The sequence below is a fragment of the Orussus abietinus genome, unplaced genomic scaffold (genome assembly GCF_000612105.2).
Source record: "Orussus abietinus isolate OABI.00-Male unplaced genomic scaffold, Oabi_2.0 scaffold46, whole genome shotgun sequence".
NCBI classification, from domain to species: domain Eukaryota; kingdom Metazoa; phylum Arthropoda; class Insecta; order Hymenoptera; family Orussidae; genus Orussus; species Orussus abietinus.
The window spans coordinates 554,848-582,825 of record NW_019394349.1 but is presented as its reverse complement, the minus strand read 5'-3'; the positions used below and the strand labels follow the sequence as shown (position 1 = coordinate 582,825).

At 60.5% G+C, this 27,978-nt stretch overlaps 1 protein-coding gene across 1 annotated transcript; it reads right to left on the bottom strand.

The window, feature by feature from the left end:
• Nucleotides 1–10: 10 nt before the first annotated feature.
• On the bottom strand, nucleotides 11–27,977 carry LOC105702172 (neurogenic locus protein delta). Its single transcript, XM_012429538.2, has 6 exons — nucleotides 27,851–27,977; nucleotides 21,999–22,301; nucleotides 15,396–15,459; nucleotides 10,495–10,746; nucleotides 7,681–7,741; nucleotides 11–4,030 (listed from the first exon to the last, which is right to left on the bottom strand). The coding sequence occupies exons 1-6, from the start codon at nucleotides 27,908–27,910 to the stop codon at nucleotides 2,179–2,181; spliced, it is 2,592 nt and encodes an 863-aa protein (XP_012284961.1). The 5' UTR covers nucleotides 27,911–27,977; the 3' UTR covers nucleotides 11–2,178.
• Between the last annotated feature and the right edge of the window lies 1 nt (nucleotide 27,978).

Sequence of the window (27,978 nt, the reverse complement as noted above, 5' to 3'; positions counted from 1 at the left end):
GAGCGACACGTTATCTTCGAAGGTATCATTATTAATCATCGTTCACTCGTCGTCCTCGCGACGTCGCCGCTTCACTGACAATCCATATCTATTTACACGGTAATGATAATAGAGAGAGTAGCGGAGAGCGGTAAATCACTAAAAGTAAGTCGCAATCGAAGTAATCACTAGGCTCGGGGGCTCTCGACGATTGTACAAGTCCTACGTGCTACAAAATATACAGGTCTCGACTTTATACAGAGGGAAGCGTGCCGGAGCCTTTACAGGGCCCCCCGGTGCCCCAGGAGGGGGTCGGGGGGTCGGGGAAGGGGACCGAGGAACGTCGTCGGCGGCAGCGAGCGACGCGCACTCGAAGTCGTTCAAAGAATGTAAGTACAAAAAATGACAACAGCTTTATTACACATTGTATTCATATAATATAATCGTTCGTACGTACGTACTCTCTCGGGGTACCTAGGATCGAGGAGGGGGAAGGTCCTCGGGGGGTAGGAAATAATTAGGGGCCCTCGGGAGGGCGCGTCCTTCCGAATCCCCGAGGACGTCGGCCGCCGCGAACGAGACCCAAGCCTGACTTAGTTGGTAATATGTTTTGTGTGCTTTAATAACTATTTAACAGGAACATCATCGAATCTTTGTTCGTCATATATTATATCGCATCATGGCGGCGCCGGAGCGGCGTGCGCGCATGCGCGCACGCGTCGGGATCGTCACCACTACCACTACTCGTCGTCGCCTCGTTTCGTCGTCATCACCATCGTAATCATCGTCTCTATCATCACAAATAAATAATTACTTAACATAGAGGAGGGGGGTGGCGCCGGGCCCGTCGAGCGGACGACACGCGCGGAGCCCCCGCGCGTCTACCGGTGAAGGCTGGTCCGTCGAGCGGGGACCCTTCCGCGTAAAAAAAGAAAGCGAACTTCGTCAGACGGGGCTGCGCGCGCACGACCGCGGGCCCGCCGGGACGGAGGGCGTCGCGTCGCCGACGAAACGCGGGGTAAGAAGGGCCGGTCACGAGGAAGGGGGGGAAAAAGAAACATCGCATTGTGAACCTAAAACGGCACGGCGGCGACGACGACGCCGCTCCCGAGAACGCGCGCCGTGGAGACGGCGCCCTCCGTCACCCTTCGCTTCGCTCGATGCCTGGCTCGCAAGCCGACGGAGAGGACGTCTCTCCGTGAAATGGGAGACCGAGGGTGGGACGCCTCGGGAAGGACGGACAGACGAGACCGGAGTTTCGATTCTCCGTCCTTCCGGATGGAGAACGAGAGGACGAGACTCGGGCCCGACGACGGAGATACGACGGTCCGAGGAGTGCGGGGGTTAGACGACGGTTTGTCGGGTGATTGGAATAATTGGGACGATTAGGTTAGGATCGTCACTTTTGCCCCGGTGCCAAGGCGGAGTACCTCCACCCGCACACCTCGGCGAGATCCTCGGTCCTCGGGCGCGAAAGTACTCCGCTTGTCTCTCTCGCTCTCCCTCGCGGCCCCTCGAGCGATCGCGCGGTCTCTCTCGCTCCACCTTGAGCGCCGGTCGCCCCGTCTCTCTCGATCTCCCTTCACTCTCGCCGCCTCCTCGAGGACCGGCGCGCGCGGCCGCCTCTCCGTTGGTCCTCGCCGTTGCGAAACCGGCGTCGGGGACGTCGAGGCGTCGCACGCGCCGAGACGACGGCGCTCGCCGGACGCGCACCCACGCGGGTCCACCCCCGCACACATACGAACGGATACGCATACACACACGCGCGCGCACTCGGACACTCACTCCCTCTTGCTCGTCCACGCTCGGAGTCGGTTACACAATCGGCAAATTAATGGAACAATGATAATGCGACATAGCGTGGTAATATTAATAATAATATTAATAATAGCAATCCTAGGTAGGAGTAAATAACAATAATAATAAATTAGTTCTGTACAAGATGCTTCGAGCACGGCATAGAATATTAATACAGCTAGGTGGGGGGAGGGTGGGGGTAGGGCCCGGCGAGGGCCGCCGCGCTGCGAGGACGTCTCCAAGGGCCTCCGCGCGGCGCGCCTCGGCGGGACCCTCCCCGTCGCCGCCGACCTCGTCCGCGCTCACGTATATATATACACCCACGCGCGCACACATACGGCACGTACGCACAGCTGCATACGCGTACACATATATATCATCTCTATCTGTATACCGTAGTCCCTAGACCTCCGTGGCGAGCGTCGCGGCGAGCGAGGCGTCGTGTCTGTAGTGGTCGTCTATGACGTAGACGCCGCACCCGCTCTCGGCGCCGGGGCCGCTGCCGGGGCCCTCGGCGATGGCGGGCCTCTTCAGGAGGGCCGCCTCCCCGCAACACGAGTCGCCGCCGGCGAAGACGGACGACCGCTTGGCGTCGAGGACGCCGACGCCGACGCTGATGCCGATCCCGATCCCGACGCCGACCCCGAGGCCGCAGTCCTTCTCCTTCTGGTAGAGATGCGACGCCCTGTGGGCGGCGGCGTCGGTGTTGAGCTGTTTCGTGGCGCGCGGTCTGCCGTCCTGAACGACGGGCTCGGGCTTGTAGCCGCCGCCGCCGCCACCGGCGTCGAGGGCGTCGCCCGAGGAGAAGGAGCAGTCCAGGTCGTCTCTGGCGGGCGCGTTGTTGACGCTCTTGTTGGCCGCCCAGGTGTTCTTGATCATGTGGGGGTCGCCGGGGCCGGCGGGGCCGGCGCCGCCGGGACCGCCGGGGGCGGCGGCGGAGCCGCCCAGGGCGGCCAGTCCGCCCAGCCCGCCCAGGCCGCCCAGCGCGCCCAGGGCGCCGCGTTTCCCGAGACTACTGTGCACGGCATTCCGCTCGTTCTGCAGTCGCGCCTCCTCGTCCGCCTTGGCCTGCTCGCGCTTCTGGCGGCGCTTCATACACATGACCGCGACCGCGGCCACCAGGACGAAGGCCGGGACCGCCGTCGAGAGGGTGGCGATGACGACGACGTGCTCGGTGGTGAGCCCGGCGGCGCCGGCCTCGGAGGCGACGTGCCGGGAGAGGTTGCCGGACCAGTAGCTGGCGCCGGAGGGCGGCGCGGCCGCGGCGACCGGGCCGCGGGCCTCCTCGGCGCAGATCTCGCCGCGCCAGCTGCGCGGGCACTCGCAGGTGAACCCGTTGACGCGGTTCCGACAGGTGCCGCCGTTCCGGCAGGGCGCGCTACGGCACTCGTCGACGTCGACGCTGCAGTCCTTGCCGGTGAACCCGGGCCGGCACTCGCACTCGTAGTCGTTGGTCCCGGAGGTGCACCTGCCGCCGTTGGCGCAGGGCTTGGCGAGGCAGTAGTCGACCTTGTCCTGGCACAGGGCGCCGACGAAGCCGGGGACGCACTGGCAGCGGAACCGGTCGACCAGGTCGACGCAGGTCGCGCCGTTCAGGCAGGGATCGCTGCGGCAGTCGTCGACGTCGACGTCGCACCGCTCGCCGGTGAAGCCGGCGGGGCAGGTGCAGCGGAATCCGTCGGGCCTGGTCGAGCAGGTGCCGCCGTTGGCGCAGGGGTTGGGCGCGCAGTCGTCGACCCGGGTCTCGCAGTCGGGGCCGGAGTACCCGGGAGGGCAGCGGCAGGCGTACCCCTTCAGGGCGTCGTCCTCGCAGGTCGCGCCCCGGCGGCAGGGGGAGTCGCGGCAGGACCTGGTGCTGACCTCGCAGTGGCGGCCGCGCCACCCGGGCGGGCAGGTGCACCGGTAGCCGGCGGCGGCGACGGCGGTGGCGTTGGCGTGGCGACGCGACTCCGGGGCGCAGGCGCCGCCGTTCAGGCAGGGCCTGGAGTGGCAGTCGACGAGCGGGGTCTGGCACTCGGCGCCGGTGAAGCCGGGCGCGCAGGAGCAGGTGTACGAGCCCTGGCCGGTGTTGAAGCAGGTGCCGCCGTTCAGGCAGGGCTTGTGGTTCGTGCAGTAGTTGAGGTCCTGGTTGCAGAAGAGGCCGCCCCAGCCCTCGTCGCAGAGGCACTCCCAGGGCTTCTGGCAGCTACCGTGGAGGCACCCGGGGTACCGCACGCACTGGTCGCAGAAGGCCCCCGTCCAGCCGTTGTGGCACCTGCAACAGGAAGGGCGAGAGGGTCCCGTCAGTCGAATGTCCCCGGCGATCGACCTTGCGCGGCCCTTCCCACGATGCGGCCGATAAGGGCGATCCGCGACGCGGCCGCCGCTCAATGGGTCGGCGGAAGAGGGCCCGGGCCGCGCGCGAGACAAAGGGGCGCGCGACACGGGATACGCTTTGGCGGATAAAGGCCGCGGAGAGAGCGAGAGAGAGAGAGAGAGAGAGAGAAGGTGGGCAAAAGGGGAGAGGATGCGGCCGAGCGTTGCGTCGTCGCGGGGCGGGGGGAGAGGGGGCGCGCCGAGAGCCGAGTCGGGCCCCTCTCCCGCGGGGCCGAGGGGAGGGGAGCGGAGTGGGGACTCGTCGTCGAGTAGTGTTCCCACGGTTCGAGCCTCGGCACAGCCGTTCAGTATGCGGGTCAAGGAAAGGTTACGCTCCTCCGTGTGTGTGTGCGCGCGCCCGCGCGCGCGCGCGCCTCGCTCCGGCTCACCGACACCGCCGCAGGAGGAGCGCCGGAGAGCGCCCGGCGCGAACGTAGCCCGTAGTCGCCCGAGGCCCGTCGGTTCCGGCTGCCCCTACGCCTATGATCCTAGGTCCGAATCCGCGGAGGGGAGCCCGCGAGCCGAGTGCGCGCGCACACGGCCGCTTCGAATCGAGCCGGGTCCGAACTCGCGCCGGGTGCCCGCATTGGCGCCTCGTCCGCCGACCCGGGAGGACCCGACCGAGGGACCTCCTCGCGGTCCCTGGCCTCCGCCACTGGGTGCACTCGGACCCGGCTCGGTATTCAGTCGGCGCACGGCCGCCGCTCGGCCCTGGACTCCGAAATTTCGATCGGGCCTATTCTGCGATTCCCGCCGGCCCTCGAACCGGGCCGACGCGCGACCGGGTCCCACGGCCCCGGCGACTTTGTCGCGGCGTCGCGACGCGCCCCGGTGCGTATCGGGCCGCGACTCCGCCGCTGCCTTCCCCCGTCTCTCTCTCTCTCTCTTGATTTCTCTCTCCTCCGATCTTCGACTCGGGCTCTCCCTCTCGCGTACATCCACGCGGCCGCGGATGCCCCCTCCCCTTTCCCTCTCTCTCTCTCTCTCTCTCTCCCGTTCATCGACGGACAAACGACTACTCGTTTTCCGTTTGCGAGTTCCGCTTCTCACGATATTATCGGCGATACCTGTACGCGCGTCCGCGCGATACGTGAGGGCCCCCGCCGTCGGGGGGGGAGGGGTTATTGCCTCCGAGGAGATCGATATATATATATATAAATCCGTGGATCGATTTATCCGCACACCTCGATCTCCGAGGAGGTCGGCCCGAAATGTCGCGCGACACGTCCGTGGAAACGAGTTTCGATCTCTATTCGCGTTCTTCCGGCATGTCCGGAAGCGACTTCCTCGAAGGACGCGAGATGGAGGAAGACGAGAAGCGGCCCGATGAAAAGCGCGACGATGACCCTCGGGGAGGGCAAGAGGGAACAGGACGGCCCCCAGCCGCCGTGGGGAGAGGAGAGGGCGAGGGAGAGCAGAGGAAGGCAGAAAAAAAGCGAAAAAAGGGAGAGAGAGAGAGAGAGAGAGAGAGAGAGAGAGGCGACTCGGGCCTGCCAGCTAACGGGCCAATTAACCCCGGCCGTGGAGTAATTGGATGATCGAGTTGACTCCAAACCCGAGGGTTAACGGCGGGGAAGCCGAGATTCGTCGCACCGGGGACGTCGCGACGCCCGCGGTCCAGGTCCCGAGAACTTGGGCTCTCTTCGCGAGTCGCGATAAATGGGAAATAAAAATTTTTTTTTTTTTTTAACAAGTATCAAGTCGAGAAGTTGCCGCCGTTTTTAACGTGACGTGAGGTAATTAAAACGGCGGGGATTTTATTACTCAGTCTGCTATAAGAGACGGCTCTTGTAAGAGGCGAGAAATATCAATGGAGGGGGGGAAGAAAATAAGAAAAAGGAGAAAAAAAAATAAAGGAGATAACGATTAATATAGTCCGAGGGACCGCGACCGCGTCGAAAATTGCCGCCGACCGAACGTGCATCCGGAGCGTTGCATCTAATTAACCCCATCGGATTGCACCGGCGCTGGGTTTCGCATCGTAAAATCCCGTGGGATCCCGGGGCTTATTCCCCGTTACGCTAAATCGCGAAATCGCGAAACGCACGCACGGGACAGAGCGCCGATAAAGCGACCGACGAGTCGCGGTTAGTCGGGAGAGTGAATTAGGGAAATAGAAAAAAAAAAGATAAAAAAAAAGACAATAGAAATTTTTCGAATCCAGTCGCGGGATTTTTTCCCGACGTCGGGAAATCGTCTCGACGGGAGCGTGCGAAAGCGACTTCGTTCCCGATGAGACGACGCCTCCCCTCCCCCCTCTGTTGTACGCGTAATCGCGATCGTCGACCGGCGCCGCGACGCCGCCGAGACGGGGACGCGAGAGCGATTCGTCGAACTCGTTGACAGCGGAATAACAATTCGGCGCCTCGATCCAGAGGAAAGAGGGAGAGGAAGAAGCGGAAGGAGGAGGGGGGGTCGCGGATCGATGTATCGATGCACCTCGGACCCGGGAGGGGGAGGGTTCCCCAAGGAATCCCGACGGCCGAAACGCAGATTCCTCCCTATGCGGTAGATATACCCGGACGAGAGGGAGCTGCTCGCCGTTTACTCGAGATTTCGCTTTCGAGTAAAGTGAAGTAAAAGGAAAAAAAAAAATTTAATAAAAAATAGTCGTTAAGGGAATCCAGTTTTCTCCCGCGATACGCGATACACGATTACACGTCAAGTCGATGATACGGCGGGTCGTCCACGCGTGAGATCGATCTGCCCGGATTAACGGTGACGATTTATCGCGACGACTTGTAGTTACCTCCGCGGGAAGAAAGAGGAGAAGACGAAGGTAGCCGATCGCCCACGTCAGCCCGGTTTCCCAAGGGGAGGCGGAAAAACCGCGAAAGTCCGATCCGCCGTGAGTGCGAGCGAGACCGCGCTACCGGGCGGCGCATGGGTAAGAGAGAGAGGGCGCTAGGCGATCCCCGGTTATGCAACCGATCGGAGGACCGTCGGGGCGGGAAGGAGCGACGCGGGTCTCGCGTCCTTCCCGCTCGAGTGGGCTTTACACCCGGGGCGCGGACGGCGCCGTGATCGACGTTTATTAATATCCCTCTGTTCTCGGCGAGGAGAAAGAGAGCCCACGGGGGAAAAGAGGGAGGGAAAGAGAGAGAGAGAGAGAGAGGAGCCGGTACGAGCGTCGCTCAGTCACGGTCAAGTCGGTTTCCCGGGGGAAATCGCGAGTCCCGCGAGGGCGAGAGTGTGCCAACGAGGAGAAGAGGGGAGAGCCGAGTTTCGTTTCATTCATTGAATTTCCAAGGACCCGAGGGGTCCTCCCTCCCCCCTTCTCCGTCCGCATTTTTACGCCGAGACACACGAACGGACGTGAACGCAGCCGATTCCGCGCGCCGCGGAAAATCCGCGACTTTCGAAATTTAGATAAAAAAAAAAAGAAGGAAAGACGGAGAGAGAGAAAAAGAGACGAATGTCGAGAGACGAAGCAAAGCATCCGCGAGTTATTTCCATCGACTAGGACGGTGCCGATTAAAATCGGGACGCTCGCGTCGGGCGCGTGTACGTGCGGGTGCGTGCACAGGTGCGCACCAGGTATATACTCACAGGCATTCGTTGGGCCGACTGCAGTGTCCGTGCTGCTCGTCGCATCCGGGCAGGCAGCGAGCTGAAACGAGAAAGAGAAAAAATCCAAAGGTTAAGGCAACTCTCCTTGCGGGGACGCGCGAGATCCAAGATGGCGGCGCTCGGAGGGAAGAAGGGGGCCCTTCGATTTCGATCGCCGAGGAAAAGTGCCACATCGCGGCCGACGGAGAATGAAATTGTGTCGCGGGTCTCGAGGCGCAGCTTGTCCAGTCCGCAAATACCTCGATGGCTCGCGGCTGGCTCGCGGCCATTGCGTTACGTGCGCGTACCTACGAGAGCCGCGCGGCCTTGCGGCGATTGCGTTGAATTGAAGAAAAGTAAGGAAAAAAAAAATATATATATATCCTCGGTTTGGAAACCAAGGAAGAGGCCCGGGCAAAAGTGTCCGCGGACTCGGACCGCGAGGACTCCGGTTCGCGGGATCGGAATTCGCGGACAAGCCGCGCGTGAGTCACGCCGCGAGGAAAGCGGACCCGGCGTGGTTCTAGTCGCGGGAGGGTGGCTCGCGGTGGGCGGTGGGAGGCTCCGGGTGCGCAGCCTTGGCAAGATGGCGGGGGAAGAAGGGGAAGCGAGGAATGGCGGTGGATGGTATTTATACGGCACGAGTGCCGGAGGAGGAACGCCGGGACTCCAGCGAAAGCGGGATCTCTCCCGGTCTCCTGGATTCCACGGACCGGAGGGGACGAGGAGGAGAGATAAAGGACGCGAGAAGAAACGCGCGGATGGCCAGGGATGGCTCATCCCCCGGGGTCTCGAATGCGAGATCTCGGGTAAACAAATCGATCCCCAGAAGTCCGGGAAAGGCGCAGGGGAGAAGGAGGGAAGATGAAAGGAAGTCGCAGGTGCGACCTCGCGTTTTCGGGCCCGTCGATTATCGCGGAATGGCGTCGAAGGGACGGCTAGAGGGGTGTCCGCAAGACGGGGAAACTGGCTTCTGGCCTTTCTTCTCCCTCCGAGGAAGGGCGAGGGGATCGGTCCCTTTAAAAACCTGACCACGCGCCCCCGGATGTCGCTTCTTCCCTTTAAACCCGCCCCAAGGCCGCGCAACGGTCGCGATTCTTCTCGGTTCCCGTCATTGTCAACCGCCGCGATCTTCCCCCCGTTTGGGACTGGCCCCAGGTCGGGGCCTTCCGCGGCGACTCTTCCTCGGCGAGGCTCTAAGGGGCCTCGTTTACCTAACCGGGACGAAACGGGCCCTGGAACTCGGGTAACCATCGGAGGACGCGTTTTCCCTCCCTCTTTTCCTCTCGGCTGACCGCCGGCGCGACGGGGAGGGGCCCCAGGGGTGGGCCCGGTCGGGCCTCGACTGCGAGCGCCGAAGCGAGCCGCAGCTGTTGGTTAAAGCACCGAGCGGCGGCAGCTGGGCCCGACCGGCAACGCGGCCGCGCGGAGCAGCTGCGAGTTGCCCCGGCGAACCCCTAACCGGGGCCCGAGCAACCCTTTTCCCGCCGATAGACCGGGCCCAAAAAATCGGGGACCGTGGTCCGTTCGCTGGAAAAAATTACCCCGGCCCCGGGTAGGCGGAAAAATGAGTCGCAAGTCCCTAGAAAATCACGCCCGAAGGACGCGACCCAGTGACACCCATCGTCCAGGCGACCTGGACTCTGGGCCTGGTCCCGCCTCGCCTCGCTCGACTCTCCTCGGTACGAGATCGAAAGAGGCCCGGGAGGGGAATTCAATTTGCGAGGCTCGCCGGTAGCGCACGCAAGCGGAAGTGTCACGCGATTTGTCGGGCCCGGAGGCGAGGTGGGGGGTAATCAGTCGTTAACCCTTCGCTGAATCGAATCGCGCGCTTTCGAGGGAATCCCCGAGCCATGACGGGAGGGTGTACCGAGATGCACCTGCGGATTGTCCCCCGGGATTTCGTCGGATAGGGCGAGTCCGTGATAACGAGGGAGAGAGGGGAGAGGAGATCGGAGGAGAGCCGGAGAGACAAGTGGAACGATGCATCGGCGAGAATTCCCGTTCTTGTGCCTCGTTTTTCCCTCCCTCAAACTCGAAAATGCCTCGGCGAGCGAGAGAGAGAGAGAAGGAGGGAGAAGGAGCGAGAGAAACGGCGAGTAGCCTAGGTAAAGCAGGTTTCTGCTTCGCGTGTGCGTTCCGCGTAAGCCACGGGACGTGCGTACGCGGCGGTCCTCGGTATCTCCTTCTCTCTCCCTCTCTCGCTGGCCCGGGGCCCTCTCTCTCCCTTGGGGGCCCCGGCTCGCGCTCAGGTGAGCAGCGAAGGGAGGACGGAGAGGGCACACGGATGCCGGCTATAAAAAGAGGGACAAGGACCGGCGGACCGACCAGAGGGAGACGGAGCGATCGGACCGGTCCCAGCGAGAGGGAGAGCGAGACGGGGAGAGAGGATCGCGCACGCGTACGAAGCGTGGGAAGTTGCGCCGAGATGCACCGCTCTCTTTCCACGTCACCGTCGGCGTCGGACGTCGTCGGGACGGGGAAACCGACGAGAAGTACTTAAAACCGAGTGCGTCGCTTCCGACACAATTTCATTTTTTTTTTTCCTCCATCCAAACGCGCTCAATGTCCTCCGCCTCCGAGAAAAAGAAAAAAGAATTCCCCGAACCAAAGAAATAATTTGTTGATTAAAAAAAAAAAAAAGAAGAAGAACCCCTCGAATAAACATCAAGAAATTATTTTCGAGATTATTTTTGGGAGAAGTAAGAAAAACTCTTCGAATTACCAAGATATTTCTTTGGTACGATAGAATTTCTTTTCTCCGGGTAGGAAGGATTTCGAGATCCTGAAGAGCACATTTCCGAAGATACTCACGAGTGGCACAGTAGTCGTCCTTCCACCCGGACAGGCAGACCCTCTCGCCGGTGGGGCTGCAGCTGTAGTGTCCGAACCCGTCGTCTCGAGGCCTGCAGAGGTTCTCGCATCCCTTTCCATAGTAATGGGCGACGCACGTCACCCTGTACTCGTACACCATAAGCGAATGGGCGCTACGGTGCTCGTCCTCTACCCACGTGGGCCCCACGTCCAGCCACCGCTGGGTCGTCAGTCTGGTGATAAGGACCTTCTCTGTAACCAAGAAAAAGAAAAGATCCACCATTGAGAACACCGCCACGCAAGAAAACCTACATAACGTCGTAACCATAAATTAATCTCCCCATGAATTTCCGTCACCCCGCGGCGTCAGCTATTTTCCCTTCCGCTCGTGCGAACGCCCCGCCGGATATTGCGTATGCAAATTATTTTTCCATTCTCTTTTTCATGTATTTCGATTTTTTTTTTCCTTCTCCTCCACCTTAGGAGCGACTCCAGGAGATGGGCGTCGATTAAGAGGGAGGAGGGTATCCTAGGGCCCTAGGGCCCCACGGCACAGGTTGCGCCCGGGCTCCCGGCCTACTCTCGCCGAGGGCGAGCATCCGGCACAAAGAGACCAACGAAAGGGAGAGGGCCTCTCTGGGAATCGGGGCCCCCCCTTCGGCCCCCTTCTAATCCCGGCAGAAGGGCCCGCGAGAGGGTTGGAAGCTCTCCCGCTTACGGCCTTCCGAGCATTACGGGTAATCGCCGCTCGATTAGGGCCGCCCGTTACGATTCCTCCCGGGAACGGGGGAGAGGGCCCAACGGAGAAGGAGAACGCGGAGTCCCCGTTAAGGGTACCCTCTCGGGGAAGATCGACCTCCCGAAGGGAAAGGAAAATCGGAGTTCCTCTTTAGCCAGGGGGGCCCAGCCGAGTTCGGGCCCCTCGGCGGGGCCCAAGGGAGGCGAGATATCTCGGTGGAACCCGTTTTCGGGAGGGAGCGGGGGGAGGGGCCGTGGCGTGCTGGACGGTCGAAAACTGAGCAAAATAACGTCGGGGCCCCTAGGACGAGTAAAAAAGTCGGGAGAGAGAAACGGGCGTCTTCTCGGAAGGGAAGAGTCCACCCCGAGAGGGCACAGCGGGGTCCGACGGGGGGTGGAGGGGAGGGGGTCCGAGGCCCCCGAGGTCCGCGCAGGTGCCGCGAGGTTCCCTTCTCTACCGCTATTATACACCATACCGGGCCCGACCACCGACGGGCCCCAAATCGTCCCCGGCGGAGTGCGGCCGTTCCGCGCCCGGGCATTATCCGCACTTAAGGGGTCGCAGTCGTCGAAAAGAGTAGCCCGCGCCCCCGTGGGGCCCGACTCCGGGATTTCCGGGGCGCGACAGATGGGCCCCCTCCGTGGACCGGCCGCGCGATATCGTCGCACCCTCCTTCCCTATCCTTATCGAAGAACCGCGAAACCCTCCCCGTGAATTTCCTCGACCTCGCATAAGGGACCGGCGCATTCCTATTCCCGCTCCGCTCGCGTCTCCGCGATCCCGGCTCCCGGATAAACGGCCGCAACGAGCCGACCACCCGAGAGAACGTCTCTCCGTGGACATAAGGAAAAAAAAAAAAAAATCGCCATCCCCGTCTCGGCAACGAGAAATTGCCCTCGAGATGGGCCAACCCTCCTGATCCGAGCAGGGTGGAGGTCCAAAGGACGAGGAGGTGCCAGGTTCGCGAGTCTCAGGGTCACAGGTGCACCGCGGGTGGAGGGTGCGCCTCCACCTTCTCGAGGGGGCGAGATGGTGCCTGAGAAAGGAAGCATCCTCCGAGTGGAGGTAGGCAATAAAGGGCTCGTTCCGCCGGCGCTCTCGCGTGTGTATTACTCCCCGGGAAGGGAGGGGGCGGACAAGGGGAGGAGAGAACGGAAGCGAGGGGCCCGAGGGGCCCGCTGGACCGGGATGCTGGGCCTTAACGCGGATATTAGGCCCGACCGACTCCCCGTTCCCGAAACCGCGTACCATCGGGGGAAACGGCGCCAATTACGAATGTCGGGGTGGAGAACCGCGTCAGAGATGAACTCGAGCGGATCGAGGCGACTCGAATCTCGGTCCTCGCGAGGACAATTCCCCAGGCATGGGAACCGGCGGGGGGCTTCGATGACTTCATATCGCGGTGAGCGTATTATAACTCCTCGCTTACGCGCAATACATAACGCGCGACCGGGGTGATGTAAATGCGCGAGTGCATGTACCAGCCGGACATATGTAGACGCGACCGGGGACGGAACCGGCTGGATGATACGCAGGCTACCGAGAATTCCCCACGGTCGTCGGCCGGAGGAGCCGCTTGTCATTTGTGAAATCGAGAATAGGAGCAACAAACGAGAGTCGATCGACCCGAATGGGCCCGCGGAGGGTGCGGGGAGGGACCGGAATCGGGATCGCCGTCGCCACTGCCTCGGGGCCTCCCCCTATTTGCTTACTAAACCTCGCGCGGCCGTACCGCGCCAATGAGTCGATTAATAACTTCCCCTCCACCGGGCGTGAGATCGCGAACCGGCCGGAGGCTCGGCAGGCGACTCCTCGGAGCCTCCTTCTCTTCCGGGGCGACCGATTAAACGGTCCGAACGGTGATAACCGTCCCAATAATCGCGGGGACGGCGTACAGGGCCCATCTACGGGGATTCAAGATGGCGGCGACGACGCCGACGGAGAGTCGCGGCCGCGGTCTCTATGCCAAGGGCACGACCGCGTCGTTCGCGAGGCGCCTCCGTTCCCAGCAGTTTTTTCTCCTCTCCCTCCTGCCCCCTTGCCCGTCTCCTCTTTTCCTCTCTTTCCTTTTTACGTAACCCCGGAGCGACCGCGCCGACTCGGGATTAAAATCGTTCGGAAAAATAGGCGGCCCCTTGTTCTCTCTCCTCCGGAGGTTCCCCAAAGGGGCCCGGGTTTTCGCGGATTCCGGGTCTCGATGTCGTTCCAGGACGACTGGAGATAAGCGAGGGGCCCGGAAGGGCCCGATCGGGTCGACTCGTGGGACCGGCTGGCGTAGGTGTCGCGCGGCGATGCGACACCCCTGTTATCGTCGCCGCGTCGAGAGGAAGAGGAGCGACGGGAGGGGAAGCGAGGCGGCCGTGTGAACCGCGCGCTTCCTCTTCCGCGACCGATAATTGGTAACTGGGTCGGATCGTAATGACACCGCGGCGAGGCGTCGTTGGATTTCCGCGGAGGCTTTGTCCGGGAGACAATGGGGCCCGACCCGTCCCCCCAACGTGGATCGTCGATCGTCGTCTCGCCCTGTAAACGGCTCGGGCCATTGCGAATCGTTTCGGGGGATTTTCGGAAGAGAAAAAGAAAATGAGAAAATCCCTCCATCCTCCCGAGTTTTCGATTTCCACGATTCCGACCATTTTCGAGCCCCCCTTCCTCTCTACGTCGGGGGTTCGCGTTTCCGCCATGCCGGACCGGACGAAAACGGGACGGTCCCCCTCCTTCCTGCGGGGGTGTCGAGTTACGGACCGTGGAAGGCGGTCGACTATACGGTTACATAGGAAGGGAACCCTGGTGCCCCTCTCCCCCAGGGTCCACGGAGCGGTCCCCGCTCTCGGTGCGCGACTCGCGTAACCAACGTAACGCGCGTTACGCCGCTACCGGGGTGGTCACACCTCGGGACGGTACTAGGAGGGAGCCCGGAAATTTTTTTTTTTTTTTTTTTTCCAAAACCGGAAGGGAGAAAAGCACAAAATCGAGAGAGAGTGAACGAGACGAGACTGGCGAGAACACTCGGCCGAAATATTTCCCAAGCCTCGGCTAGTAAAAAATTATCGAGACGCGTGAACGAAAATCGTGAAAATCACAGAAATCATGAAAATCGCGAAAATTGCGAAAACTACCCGGGAGAGAATTTATGAGAATAATCGAAAAATGACAATTTTCTTCCCGAGGCTCGACCGAGTAAACAGACCGAGGGGCCTCGGCGAGGCCCAAAAATCGGGCCCCAAGAGACGGAGATACGAGGGAAGATGTGTAGGGGCCGGTCACGCTACAGGGCGGAGCAAGGTTAAGGTCTGAGAAGGAAAGGTAAAGAGGAGGGTAGACCGAGGGACGAGGTCGCAGCCTCGACGCAGGTTGCCGAAAATTCGCAGCAGTCGCCCCCTCCCCCTTCCCACCTCCTCCCCGGTTCCCCCTAATGACGGGGGTCTACGCGGTAACAGCAGCCTCGGTGAGTCGTAACCCGGCCACGCATTAGCCTCCCCTTCGTGTACGGTAAGTTTACGGTGATACGTTCCGGGAAGGTCGGGAACGAGAGAGCCCGGAAGAAGGAGCGTTTACAAGGCGAGGAGAGGGCCCACTCTCGGTTGCCCTCTAAACGGGGTGCTCGAAACGGGAGAGATCCTCCTCCGAGTGGATGGATCAAACTTAGAAAAAAAAAAAAACAATAGGGGGGAAGAGTGGCGATAAATCTCGGGGCGGCGGAAATCCCCCCCTACACCTGTCCGATGACGAGGAAAAATCGGTCTCGATCTGGTACCCCCCATTTCGCATAACAGCAAGATCGGGACCAAGATCACCTGCGTTTCCTCGTGCACCTGTCTCCCGGTCCCCCCGAGAAAAATCGTCGTCTCGACCCCTGGAGTCCGCAGGTATCGCGAGGATTCGCTTTTTCCCATCTTTTTTCTCGAGCACCCCGTAGAGCGCATCCGTCCTGGGGGGAGGGGCCCGAAGGTGGCGGCGTCGTTCCGTATCTGGGTAGTGTCGCGTGCGGCCGGAAGTGGCTTCTTGGCTGACTCGGGCCCGAATCCCGAGTCCTGGGCCAGCTGGTCCGCACATGCCTCGCCTCGTTATAGGTCCCCGAGGAAGGGGGAGACGGGGGGACCCGCCAGCGCGGCCTTAACCGATAAAGGGCCCCTCGCGGGGGCCAAGGTGCCGCACTTACCCGGAGAGTGGTGCGTCGTGTCGTTCGCGTCGTGGTACGCCTCGACGATCAGCGAGAAGGTGCCCTGGAAAATGAGAAAGAACCATTAAGATCATCGTCCGTCTCTCTCCCTCGCCGCGTCTCGCCGTTCTCCGATATCCGAGGACCCGATTCCCATCTCCCTCGGGTACTTTCCGCCGATAAGGATGACAACGGGCGCCGACATAAACGTATCCGCGAGGTACAAAAGTTGGGTCCCTTCGCCTCGCTCGGAAAGGCTCGCTTCCTCCTCAACCGAGCCCCCCTTTTTCTCCTTCGACGGGGCCCGCCGGAAGCGGAAGGTAACGCGAGATCGGGGGCTCTCGGTTTTCGGGATCGCAGATTGGGTTCCGATGGACCCGAGCCCGGTCGGGAAGCGTTTCAAGGAGTTCGCGGAAGGGATGGGTTACCGGGACCTGGAGGGGTGTCTCCTCTACGTCCGAGGGGAGGCTCGGCGCGTGCAAAGGTACCGGCAGCTGCCCGCGCGCGCGCGGGCAATTAATAATAAATTAAACGCTCCGAAAAGGGGTGCGCGGACGTACACCTGGCGGCAAAGGGGGGCAGGTCGGGTGGCACGAGCCATGGAGCGCAGGTATTCCGGATCAACGTCGCGTTACTCTAAATGAACCTCGCATTTTTTTTTTTTTTTCTTCTAATAAACGTATCAAACGGCATATCAGGATACAACGAAATTTGTCAACCTACCCCTCTCCAATAAACGATCACCCTCAATGCCCGATATATCCCACGGCGATTAATAAACCCGGCGCCTCGAAATATGGACCGCACCATCGGAACTCGGCCATCCCCGCGGGAAAACGCGCCCGTAACGGGCACGTGCGGCGCATAAAGTGCCCCATTTCCCGGCTCGCCCCTCAATTAGAATCGCGAGGTGCACGTGCGGTGCCCCCTCCCCCTGGAAGGGCGGCAGGGGGGGCACCCTCGGCGCACGTGTGCGCGACGCGGGCACCGAGCGACATGTGGCCGCGTTTTTTCCGGGCGGGCCGCGCGTGTCCCGAGCGGGGAAAAAAACGAAAGAAAACGAAAAAAAAAAAGGAGAAAGAAAACGGACCCCGCCGAGGTCGCGAGTCGGGGCCCGACCTAACCTCCGATAAAAGCCGAGACCGCGTCGCGCGTCCACCGCGGTTTGTAATCGCGATCGATACGCTCCCGATGCGGCCAACCGGCAAAACGAGACGCAAGACCGGACACCCCGCGCGGCATGCCACTATTCCGCGTGGCATGCGAAATCTGAGGACTCGACGCGGAAATAATGAAATTGGAATTTTTGTAAATCTCGCCGTTAAACGGAGGAAGGGTAAAAAAAGAAAATAGAAGAAACGCGGAGGGGGGTGTCGCGTATCCGCCGCCGGCGGTCAATGGCGAAGGGAACGAATTCCTGATGATAGGTATCGTCGGTGCCCTCGAGACTGCCCCCTCCTGTCCCCCCTCCCCCCCCCCCAGGTATCCGACCTGCCGTTTCGCCGAGTCAGCGGCGGCCGGTGGCGGTCGTTCCGCACCCGGTGTCGGTGTCGGCGCGTTACCTGCCGCCGCGCGCTAATGGCAAGAGAGAGAGAGAAAGAGTAGGAGAGAGAGGAGCGACCCGCCGCGGAAGGAGGACAGGCGGCTAATGGCGAGGCGCGAGAAAAGGGCCGGCCAGTGACGGGGAAAACCGCGGCCACCGGTGGATAAAATTGGGCCGGATGGCGGGGAACCGGTCGACGGGGAGCGGAGGGGGAAGAAGTAATTAACTACAACGAGATATTTCCCGGGCCGAGTGGCGCCATCTCCCCCCGAGCGGGGGTCAGGGCCGCTTGGAGGCGCGATAAGTCGCGACGATAAAACGCCGGTCAGAAAATCAGATCCGGGGAAACTAGCTCGATCGAAGCGGTAGGAAAATCCCGGAAAAATCCTTGCGAAAAGGGTAGAGAGAGAAAAAAAATGTACCACCGCTCGACGTTCATGAATCATTTACGAGGAGGAATAATCGCGACCCCCGGGGCTCCGGTCGCGCCGACGGAGCGATTAATAATTAACGCGACACGCCGCGGCCGATGAATAATAAAGGCGCGACCGGTCGAGGCCGGCGTTAAAAGTCGAGCCTCCCGGGGGCCCTATCTCGGGGCGATATCTCCCCCCATACGGGAGGGAGACGGGCACCCAGGAGAGGGGCCTCTTCCCCGGGTGCCGCGGGGACCCTCGCCAGGCGGAAAGAACGACTCGGGACCCCGGGACATAAATCCCGGGTGGAGACAAATGCCCACCGTGATCGGCCGCTAATTTATTACAGAGATTGGAATTAAGCCGACAAAAACGGTGAAAAAGCCCCGGCATCCGGGGAACAATGTAGGGTGTGTTTCGGCCGGGGCAGTCGAGAGATCGCGGCCGGGCCCGGCCGGTCTCGGCGCGGCTCGTCGGGCCCGCCCGGGGGGGAGGGGCAGGGGGGAGCCGAGGTGCGCGCCAGCGATGAGACCGAGGGAACCGGAGAAACCGAGAGAGGAAAGAGAGACGGAAGAGGCGAGCGAAAACGAGAGAGGGAGTGAGACGGACGGTTGGGAGGGGAGGGGGGAGGGGAGGGGAGGGAGGGCGGCCGGACGATGAAAAGGAAGAGGAGAATGAATAGAGCCGCGAGGGAGGGAGCGAGAGGGAGCGCGAGGCCGCGGAAGGGAGAGAGAGACGGAGAGCGCGCTCGGCAGTCGGTTCCCACGGCTGCGCGGCATACCTCCGCCTCTCTCTCCTCTCCTCTCCTCTCCTCTCCTCCTCTCGCCTCTTTCCCTCTTCCATTTTCCGTCGCTCTCCTTCTCGCGTCCTCCCGGCGTTTCTTGTCCGCCCTCCCTTCGCTCCTCTCTCTCTCCCTCGGCCCTCCGCCGTTCTCTCACTTTCTCCGCCCCCCCCCCCTCCGTCCCTCGTCCTCTCTCTCCTCTCGTTCGCGGTGCGCGCGCACGGGCCGGGCCGGGGCCCTCGGACCCGCAATCACGGATCGTATGCACGTATTAATCATCCTATATACGAGGGACGTCGATTTTTCCCCCAAAAGTCCCGCTTCCCGGAGAGAGCTGGAGAGGGAGGGACGCCGCGACGGAAGGAGGACGATAACCGCGACCGCGTAAACGTCATCGAGGGTCCCGGAACGCCCGCTATAAATCTCGGGCCCGGAGCCTCCGAGGCGAACGAGAGTCGGGAGCCCCGACGACGCCCGGCGTCGCCGACGTCGCCTGGACGGGGCAGGGGGGGAGGCAAGGTGAAGAGCTCTCCTCTTATTTCAAAGCGACCGTCGGACTCGCCCCCTTTTAAGCTGATGCGCCTTTTTGCGGCCCGACCGTCCGAAGCGCCGGGAAGGAACGACGGGAGGGAAAAGCGGGAGAAGAAAACAGAAACGGCGACGTATCGCGTCTTTTCCGGAGAGGCGGAAACCGAGGCCGCGAGACGGGAATTACGAGGCGGCCGATTTTGTCAACGATATATGCCAACCCCCCGATTCCGCGTGCGCGTTTACGATCGCCCCGCTTTCGGTTCCGCGAATCTCCCGGCGATCCGTGCCAACTAGAGAGAGAGAGAGAATTCGCCCTCGAATACGAGACACGCGTTCGCGGGAGTACTAAGCAAAATGGACCCACCGAGACTCGATTTTCTTCGCGGGCTCGGGTTGAGATGGAGAGAGAGAGAGAGAGAGAGAGAGAAAAAAAAAATAAGAAACGTGCGGTGGGGAGTTTCGGGCCAATTCTCGAAGACGGACGGGGGGCCCCTCGGGCCCCGCGCGGGGAACCGGAAGCACGAGGTGGCCGTCGGTACCCGGGGGACCGTGGCACGTGAGATAGAGAGAGGGAGAGAGATGAGTCGGGGTCCGCAAGCGAGAGCATCGGGAGCGTCAGCTGATGCGCCCTCTCGCTCGCACTCGGGCCCCCCCCGTTTCGCGGTCTCGCTCGGGCCCCGCTCTCGCCGGCAGACGGATCGACGAGACCGGACCCTCGGGACGCGAACCTATTTCACCGTTAACTCGCCGTTACCGTCCCGCGCCTCCGCGCCGACCCCCGAGCGGGGCCCAGAAAAAGGGGGCCCGCGGGTCCCACCGAGGAAAAACGCGGGGGGGCCCCCGGGACGCGTTCTCGCCGGGTCAGTGGGTGCGTCCTTTTTGCCGCACCCACACCTAAGCCGCGTCGGGGATCACTTTCGCGCACTTTCCGGGCCCCGAGCGGGGAAGTAAAGAGGGAGAGGGGGGGTTAAGGCGAGAAAAATGGCCCAAAGAGAAGGAGAAGAAGAAGAGGAAGGAAAACGAGGGAGCGTATATCCCGGTGCACCGAAAACCGTCCGGGCAGTTCCCTCACCTCGAACGGGATAAACGCTAGCCTAGCGGGCCCCGAAGTGGGGCCCCCTCCATCGGAGCCTCGCGGAAAGGGGAGCGAAACGGAGCCCCCCAAAGCCCGGTCGAGCTAGACCGGTCGTACCCCCGGGTACCCCCGGGTGCCCCCGTCGGAAAGAGGTCGATCGGCGAGTCCCGCGGCCGGCGGCGAGACTCTAAAAATACGCGGGCCCTAAGGACCCCGGGGGGGGGGGGGGGAGAGACGTAATTTATGCTAAACGTTTCGCGCTCGCTCGCTCGCACATTTCGCCGGACACGGCGGGAACGCACGACCGAGAGCTCATTGTCAGCCATTCATCCGTTTGCGCGGCGCGGACTCGGGCGACGACGTCCACCGGCCGCGTGCGCCCCCCTCCCTCGGGCCCCGCTGAGGCCCCGCTAGGGCCCCGCGTCCCAGGAACGCGGTCCCGCTCGCCTGGGACGCGAATCACGCAGACTTTTCGCCCGTGGGATCCCACGATCCTCTCGGGCCCTCCTCCCTCCTCCCTCCCTGCCCCCTCCCCCGAGGTCGGGCGCAACCGGGCCCCGCGGATTGCCGGGCCGAGCGCTACCGGAAGAAAGCCGAGGGGCCCCGGAGGAGATGCGCCCGAAACCCCTCGGCAAGAAACTCGCCTCGGGCCCGGGCCCCGAATCTCGGGCCCCACTTAGCGTCGCAATTTCTCCGCTGCGCGTTTTATCCCTGCGCGAGAGTGCGCGCGCTTCGCGGAAACCCTCCGGATCGCCCCGGTAGGGCCCGCAATTCGGGTCCGATCGCTTCCGGGAACCGTTCCGCCCTCCGACGGGAAATTGAAGTCGGCAGCACCGGACCGTTCGGGAGGTGCACCCGCAACCCGGAGGTCCGTTTCGGGTCCTGGAGGATCCCCCCCCACCCATTCGTAACAAGGCCCCAGGGTTTCGGGGACCGAGCGAGACCGTGGGAGAGAGATGTCTCGACGACCCGGAGAGAGCGGCATTGTCGCGCTCGCGACCTCGCGACTCTATCCGGCTCCATCCGCGCGCGAGCAAGCGAGCGATTCGCGCACAGGCGAGAACGGCGAATACGTAAGAGGCGCATTTCCAAGTCAACGAGGGGAATTCCGTTAGGCGCGAGTCGAGAGGCGTCCCCTTGCGACCCCCCTGCCCCCCTCGGGGCCCGACGAAGGTTACGATTACGCGTACACCGGGGCCCCTTAATTAACGCCGACCAGGCTCGTTTCCTCTTCCTTTCCGGGCGTCAAAGAAGGAAGGGGAGGATGATAAAAAAAAAAAAGTATGAAAATCTCTCAGAAATCCCGCGGATCCGTATCCGCGATTCGCGTCCTTCGTCCTCCCGATTTTTTCGGCTCCATCCTGGATCGGATGGTCGAGGGTGCCATATGGGGTAGTAAATTTAACTGCTATATGCGGAGCGAGAGAGAGAGGCAAGGGTCTCTCCCCTCGCTCCCTCGGGGGAGAGAGACCGAGAGAGCGAGGGGACTTCGGCGGCACAAAAGAGAGGCCTAGCCATCTGCCGGTGGCCCTGCGGAGAGCGTAGACGGAGAGACCCCGCCGACCGGGAGGGACGAGCGGACGCGCTGGTGCTCGCCCCGGTGCAGCAGCCGCAGCGGCACCGGCAACGAGACGGCACCGGCACCGCCGATTGCACCCGGGAAGGGAGAGACAAGTGCCTCGGCCTCTCTCTCGCACCATCTGCCGCGAGCTCCGTCCTCCTCGCACCCGAGAGAGAAGGAGGAGAGAGCCCGATCAACCTGCCCTGAGCTTAGTCGGCGAGGTCTACGCGAACTCCGGAATCTCTCCCCGATAAACGGCGTTTCTCCTCTCTCTGTCTCTTTCTCGCGCGGGCACTCGACATGGCGCCGTCTCTCTCGGATATTCGCCCGATTCGCGAGGACCCGGAAAACGCGGACCCTCCACGGTCGCGTTACGGACAACGAGGATAACGACGTCCGCATCGTTTCGCGCAGGTTGCATTTGAATAATTTTTTTTTTTACGCTGATATACGCATCAAAAAATTTTCCTCCGCGAGGAAATTTTTTTTACGCGGATATACGCATAAAAAAAATTTTTCCTCCGCGAGGAAATTTTCCGCGACGACCCGGCCTCGGATTGGAGATGCACCTCGGAGGAGGAGAGGTTGCAGGTACACCGGGGATCTTTCACCGCGTTCCCCCGACGCCGGAGAGCGTCGGGGCCGTTGAACCTCGGACCTTAGACTATATGGAGTACGCGAGAGGCGTCGACTCACCGGCCACGTGAAGTCGAAGGGGAAGCTGATGGGGTTGCTGAAGCTGGGCAGGGCGACCGTCGAGCTGAGGTTGACGACGTTCTCGCCGAGGACCGGCGTGACGACGTCTCCGTAGGTGCACGGGGTGGTCGTGTCGATCTTCGCCTGGTACTGTTTCAGGCACACCCTGAACCTCGTCCGGCAGACTCCGGAGCACTCGCCGGTCCTGGAGGTGGTGCCCGAGCAGCACTTCCCCAGGCTGTCCTTCCCGTACTCGTTGACGAAGGACTTGAGCCGGAGCTCGAACACCCCGGAGGCGGTCACCTGGAAACGACAAGATACGTCAATCCTGGTCCATAACCTACCCTAACCTAGGCTGATCTGAACCTCTGGCCGGGGTAGATGCGCCGGGTTCGCCGGGATCCTCTCTCTCGAGAGAGGACGTATGGAAAGAAAGGAGCGCGTTAATTCCGCCTCGCTACGCGAAAGCGAAAAAGAGACGGAGATCCTCTCGGCCCCGGCGCGGAGAGAAGTCGCGGGTCGGAGAGTTAAGCGTATGCGCCGCACGTTCGGATACGCCTCGCTCGGGATACCACGCCCGAGAAGATGGCATAATCCGTAACGAAGTGCGGCATAAACGCGACCGACACTGTAATCTGTCCGCGGTAAAAGGAGGGACGGACGGAGAGGTCGCCCCATAATGCGAGGAGAAATGGTCGCGCCTCGGTCTCTCTCTCTCGAGGGCGCGCACCCAGGGGACCCGGGATCCGCGGCTCCTAATCGCAGCCATTACCCGGGGGATTTCGGAGATCCCGAGGCCGGGGCCGAGGCGGCAAACGAAACGGGCAGTTCCTCCGCTCGTTATTTCCCGAAATTTGCGGTCTTCGGAACAACGGGCAGGGGGAACCACTTAATTCCCGAGGGAGCCTCCCGTGAGACTCGCGGTGGACCTTTTTTCGACCCACCGAGAGAGGAGCTCGCCCTCGTGGATGGTCACCCGGACGGTCGGGGTATTCCTCATTTCCTCCCCCTTTATCTCGCGCCTCGGCGAAATCGGTCGATTTTTTTTAAACGAGTTAAAAAGACACCCGGAGAGCAGTTCCTCCTCGAGGGCTCCTCTCCACGGGAGACATCGTCGGGGTGACGCGTCGCTTTGGTCCCGGGGTCCCCGAGTGTGTTCGCACATTTGTGGGCGAGCTTTTTGTCAATCCGCAGCCGCGCAAAAAGCGGCCCCTCCTCGATCCTCGTGGGGGGTCGCGGTCCAGGATATTCACGGCCGATTTCCAAGGGTTTCGTCGAATCCGGCTCGTACCCCGTAATCGAGGCATCGCGGCCCCCCCTTATCGAGCCACCTCCCGCGCCATGTAGAAACCATTAAGACGAAAGGATACCGCCTGCCGTTTATTTTTTATTTATTTTTTTCCGCCTTTTTCTTTTATTTTTTTTTTTTCATCGGAAAACCCGGAAAATACGACGCGGTGAAAAATTGAACGTCGGATTAGCCGTGTTCCCTGGACGTTAAACTCCCGAGGCGGGCCGTATTTCTTGGGCAGTCTCGCTTTAAAGACACGATTATCCTCGCCCGGGGCGACAGATTGAGACGGCAGTAAACCCCGCGAGGATGCAACGCGTCGTCGATGAATGGCCGAGTGTGGGAGTGCGCACCTATGCCCGCCCACGCGCATTTAAATAATACCGTCCACTTTCCATTCCCGATACGCTCCTGACTCACGATTCCCGTACCCTCCTGCACCGTGGAAAGCCGAGATATATATATGTGTATATATCGAGGATTCGCATTAACCGGGAGAAACCCGCTCTTAATCGGGCCTGATAACGCGCGACTTTCTATCTACTCGTCCCGAGCGGGAGGGAAATTAATTGCGGATAAAAGCGAATCCGCTCTTCCCCGATCGGTCCTAAATTCGTCAATGGCGAAAGAAACGTCAAGTACGACGAAATAACCGGACCGGGATTAATAATCGAATAATCGATATGGATAATTAATCGCTCGATCACGGGGACCCCGAATATCCGGAATCTGGTTTCGTCCGCTCATATACGTTATTACGTATTATTATATATTATTATATATTATTATACGTTATTTCTCCTGTAAACGACAATTATCGCCGGATCGCCTCCACCCAGAGGGAAGGGCGAAGACCGGGGAGGGGGGCCAGGAGTCGCGCGTTTACTCCAATTAGCGGCCGCGCATTAACGATCCCCCTCGGTACGCAACGAGGATAATAAACAAGCGCAAAACAAATCGTCCCCGCGCCGCCACCTCAAAGGAGGCCTCGTAAATGCACCTCTCGAGGCCCATTCGATTACATGCCTCGGCCAGTGATACGAAAACGAGCAAGACACGCCCGGCGGATTAACACGTCAAACGCCCCGTAAACGAATCGCCCTCGAAATTGCGCTTATCCGGCCTAACGCGATCGGCCTGCCCGTTTCAATTACCCCGATATGTAGAAAACGCTTGCCGCACCTGAATGATAACGTGCACCGATTAACCGCGCATTAAGCCCGCGGAAATACCGACCCGACATGTATTAATCGCCGATTAAGCGAAAACGACCGTTTAGAGGCGCCCGGGTTATCTGCACGCGTACACGTCCGCGTATCGATTGCAAATTATTTCGTAACGATACATGTGCTCCCGAAAAAAAAAAAATATATATATATATATACTCCGTCGAATCATCAAAAATGTATCGGTACCGGTCATTGCGCCAAATCCCCGGTTAAAATTCCACGGTCAAGAAATCCCGATCCGATTGCACTTAATATCGCGGTATACCTCGATATTAAATGTAACGTCGGAATATTCCTCTAAAATTAGCATAAAGATTTAACTGAAAATTCGTTTCTCCGTTTTTTGTCCCCTTCTTCGCTGGAATTCGGGCGACGCGCGCAGCTCTTTCCGCGCATCCGCCATAACGTGTATTCGCGGCGTCGAGGCCGAGGATCAAAGGCTCGAGAAAAAGGCGGTCACAGCTGATCGGCGTCGCCGGCCGGCCGACGTCGAGCCGCGCCGCGACGTTTGGTAAACTCCGCGCCGGCCGAGGCGTCGCGTACACGCTCGTACACGCGCGTGTACCCTCGTCGGCGGTACACACCTCGCCGGTACAATAGACGCAATTTCCGCGCGTGCCCGGCCGGCTCGAAACGGAGCACGCGAGAGAGAGGCCGAGGGGCCGCTTGTTGTCACTCCCGTCCCTCTCTCTCCCTCCCCCAGGTCGGGCGTCTCTTCCTCTCGCGAGCGACGTCGCGGGAACGACTCTCCGGCGTGCCCTAACCTACGTTAAACGCGCCGACTCCAAACAAAGTGTCGCGTTATCGAGCACCGAGCCAAATACACCCGACCCGCCGAGTCTCTTTACGGGCGACTCTGCCCAAAGTGAGACCTAATTTGCATGTCACAAACCTAGGAATTATTTTCTTAAATACGACTGATCGATCTCAAATCGCGATGTCGCGCTATCGAGCGCCTCGCCAAATAACGCGCGATTGTGTAAAATGAAACCTACGTTATCTGGCGTAAATTCAGGAATTTTTTTTTTTTTATATGAAATAATTTAAATAACAATAAAAAGAAATTAACTACTTAAATTCACCCTGAATGTCGGTAAAATCGATCTTGTGCTCGGTAGAAAATTGCGGGAAACGAGGTACGAGGGTCTTTAGCGTGTTAAGGACTTCCTCTAGACAATGTCTAGAACTCGTTCTTTTTGCCGGTTGTCGTTCGACCGACGACCGACTAAAAGGCGTCCCTTGATCGTAAGAGCGAGGCAGGGGCACCGCACTTATCGGCCTTATGGGCCCCCGTGGCCGGCGGCGGTCGCCGTAAACGAAGCGCCTTCCTTCCGACGTCGAAAGCGGCCGTTTAACGTGGCCACAGGGGCGAGGGATGCACCACGAGTGCGTAGTTTGTCTAGTACACATCCGACCGCCCGTGGGATCGGGCCTAAACGACTTCCGATGTCGCGGCTCGTCCGATACCCGACTTCCTCCGATCGGGCCGATCGCTCTTAAGCAATCCGAGCGAAGACCCGTGTCTGGCCTTAACGAGCTCGCGAGCGATCGGCAGGTCGGAAATCCGCGAGAAAACCGCAACCTGGAACGGACCTGCACCGCGAAGGAGTTGACAATAGGCGACTCGTCCAATACCACCGAAGTACCGCGTTCAAACCAAAGCCCCAGATTCCAAAACACCGAGCGATATGAAATATTGTGTAAAATATTAAATTCGTTGAGTCGGCAAATTTCAGGTGTCGCGAAAATCCCAAACGTGGCCGGCGACCACGTGGCGCGGCACGCGGCGCCGGATAAGCGTTAATGAAGATTTCCTTCGCTTGGGAAAAAAAAAAAAAAATAAATAAAGGAAAAAATATATAAGAAATCTCGAATCATCCTCGTAGCGAGTCGAAGTTGTTATTTTGAGTTTCGAGCTTTCCTTGCCTCGAATGTGTCTAGTGCGATCGGAATACCCTCTCCCTCCGCGGGGAAGCCCGAGTAGCCGGACCCGGTGAGAATCGGAAGCCGAGGTCGCGCTCCTCCCGAGGCGCGTTCCTTTCCGTTCCGTTCCGTTCCAGGCGGTGTTCTTACTTTTGAAACGCGCCTAGGCTATTCCGGGATCGAACGGCTCACGCGTATTTATGGACGCACGCCGGTATTTCGTCATAAACGATCCGCCTCTCTCTCTGTCTCCATTCCGCTGGACTTTTCTCCGGGCCGATATCAAGGTGGCCGGAAAATGTGCGACGAAACTTGGCAAGCCGCGGTTCCCCTCGAGAATTCCCAGGAGACGGGAACCGGGAGCCCGAGACCCGCCGCGGAAGGGCTAGGAAGACAATTCTAAAAGAGCGACGTCCGGATTTAGCGCCGTAGTCAAAATCCGGCGAGCCTTCTTTCTCTCGGGCCCGGAGGGCGGCCGCGTGCGAGTGCGAGCGAGAGGGCGCAAGGGGCCCGCGCGGCGGAGCGAGAGAGACGCCCTGCGACTCTTCGAGGGAAGTAAGGAAGGAGAGCCGGCCACGCGGCCGAGAGTTCGAAAATTCTCGGTAAAATCAAACGAGAGATTGCAACAAAGGAAACTACCGTATCGTGCCGACGGCCTGAGAATCTCTCCGAGGCCTAACGATCCGCGTCACCGCGAAAGTTTTGCTAACGCATTCCGATTGCATTCCATCGAAGCGTCGGTTACAAAAAAAATCACAGGTTAGGATTCGCCGGTTCGCCGGTAAAATTAACGCTTCAAACGTCAAGTTATGCCTAGAAGCGTATCTCTATCTCCCCAGAGAGGCGATTACATTTACAAGAAAGATGTTGTTTCGAGAAAGTGCCAGCAAAATCTCGGGATGTTAACGATTCCCTCGAAGTGGCCTACCAAGTTCGTAGCTCCGACAAGCGAGCATAAGTGTCGAGAAAAAACGAATCCCCCCTCGAGAACTTAGAAATGTCCGACGACGAGCAACCGAGCACTCGACTCCAGAATCCCGGAAACCCATCGGCGTCGACGGATCGAAACCGGGGAGAATTCCGAAATTCTCCACAACAAAACGGAGCCGCTCCGAAACGCGCCGGACAAGCCGAGACTTCTGTCCTTTGTCTCGGAGAGAGTGCTCGGAAGTACACAAAGGCTCTAAAAAAATTCCCAAATCGACGCCGGCGGGAAAATAGACAAGCGTGCCGAAGCCTCCGCGACCGGGCGGAGAAAGAGAGAAGCAGGAACGGCACGAGACGGCGTTTCGCGAAGGTAGCGGAACGGAGAGAGGGAGAGAGAGAGAAGAGGGACCACGACCCTTTTCGGCTCGAGAGTCGTCGCGGGGGCCTTAAAGAAAATTGAAGAGAATCGAAAGAGTACTTACCGGGGTTGGTCGTGGGAGGAGCGCGACGACGGCGGTCCAGAGCATCATCTTGGTCCACATGTTGCGCCTCGGAGGGTTCCTCGGGGGCCGCAAGAGTGGTCGCCGGGCTGGGGGTCGCGGGGCCGGGG

Excerpts from the sequence above, each read along its gene's own strand:
- LOC105702172 (XM_012429538.2), bottom strand. The coding sequence starts at position 27,910 with ATGTGGACCAAGATGATGCTCTGGACCGCCGTCGTCGCGCTCCTCCCA. Across the intron at positions 22,302-27,850 it reads TCCTCCCACGACCAACCCCG|GTGACCGCCTCCGGGGTGTT; the intron begins GTAAGTACTCTT and ends TGTCGTTTCCAG. Across the intron at positions 7,742-10,494 it reads GGACGACTACTGTGCCACTC|CTCGCTGCCTGCCCGGATGC; the intron begins GTGAGTATCTTC and ends TTCTCGTTTCAG.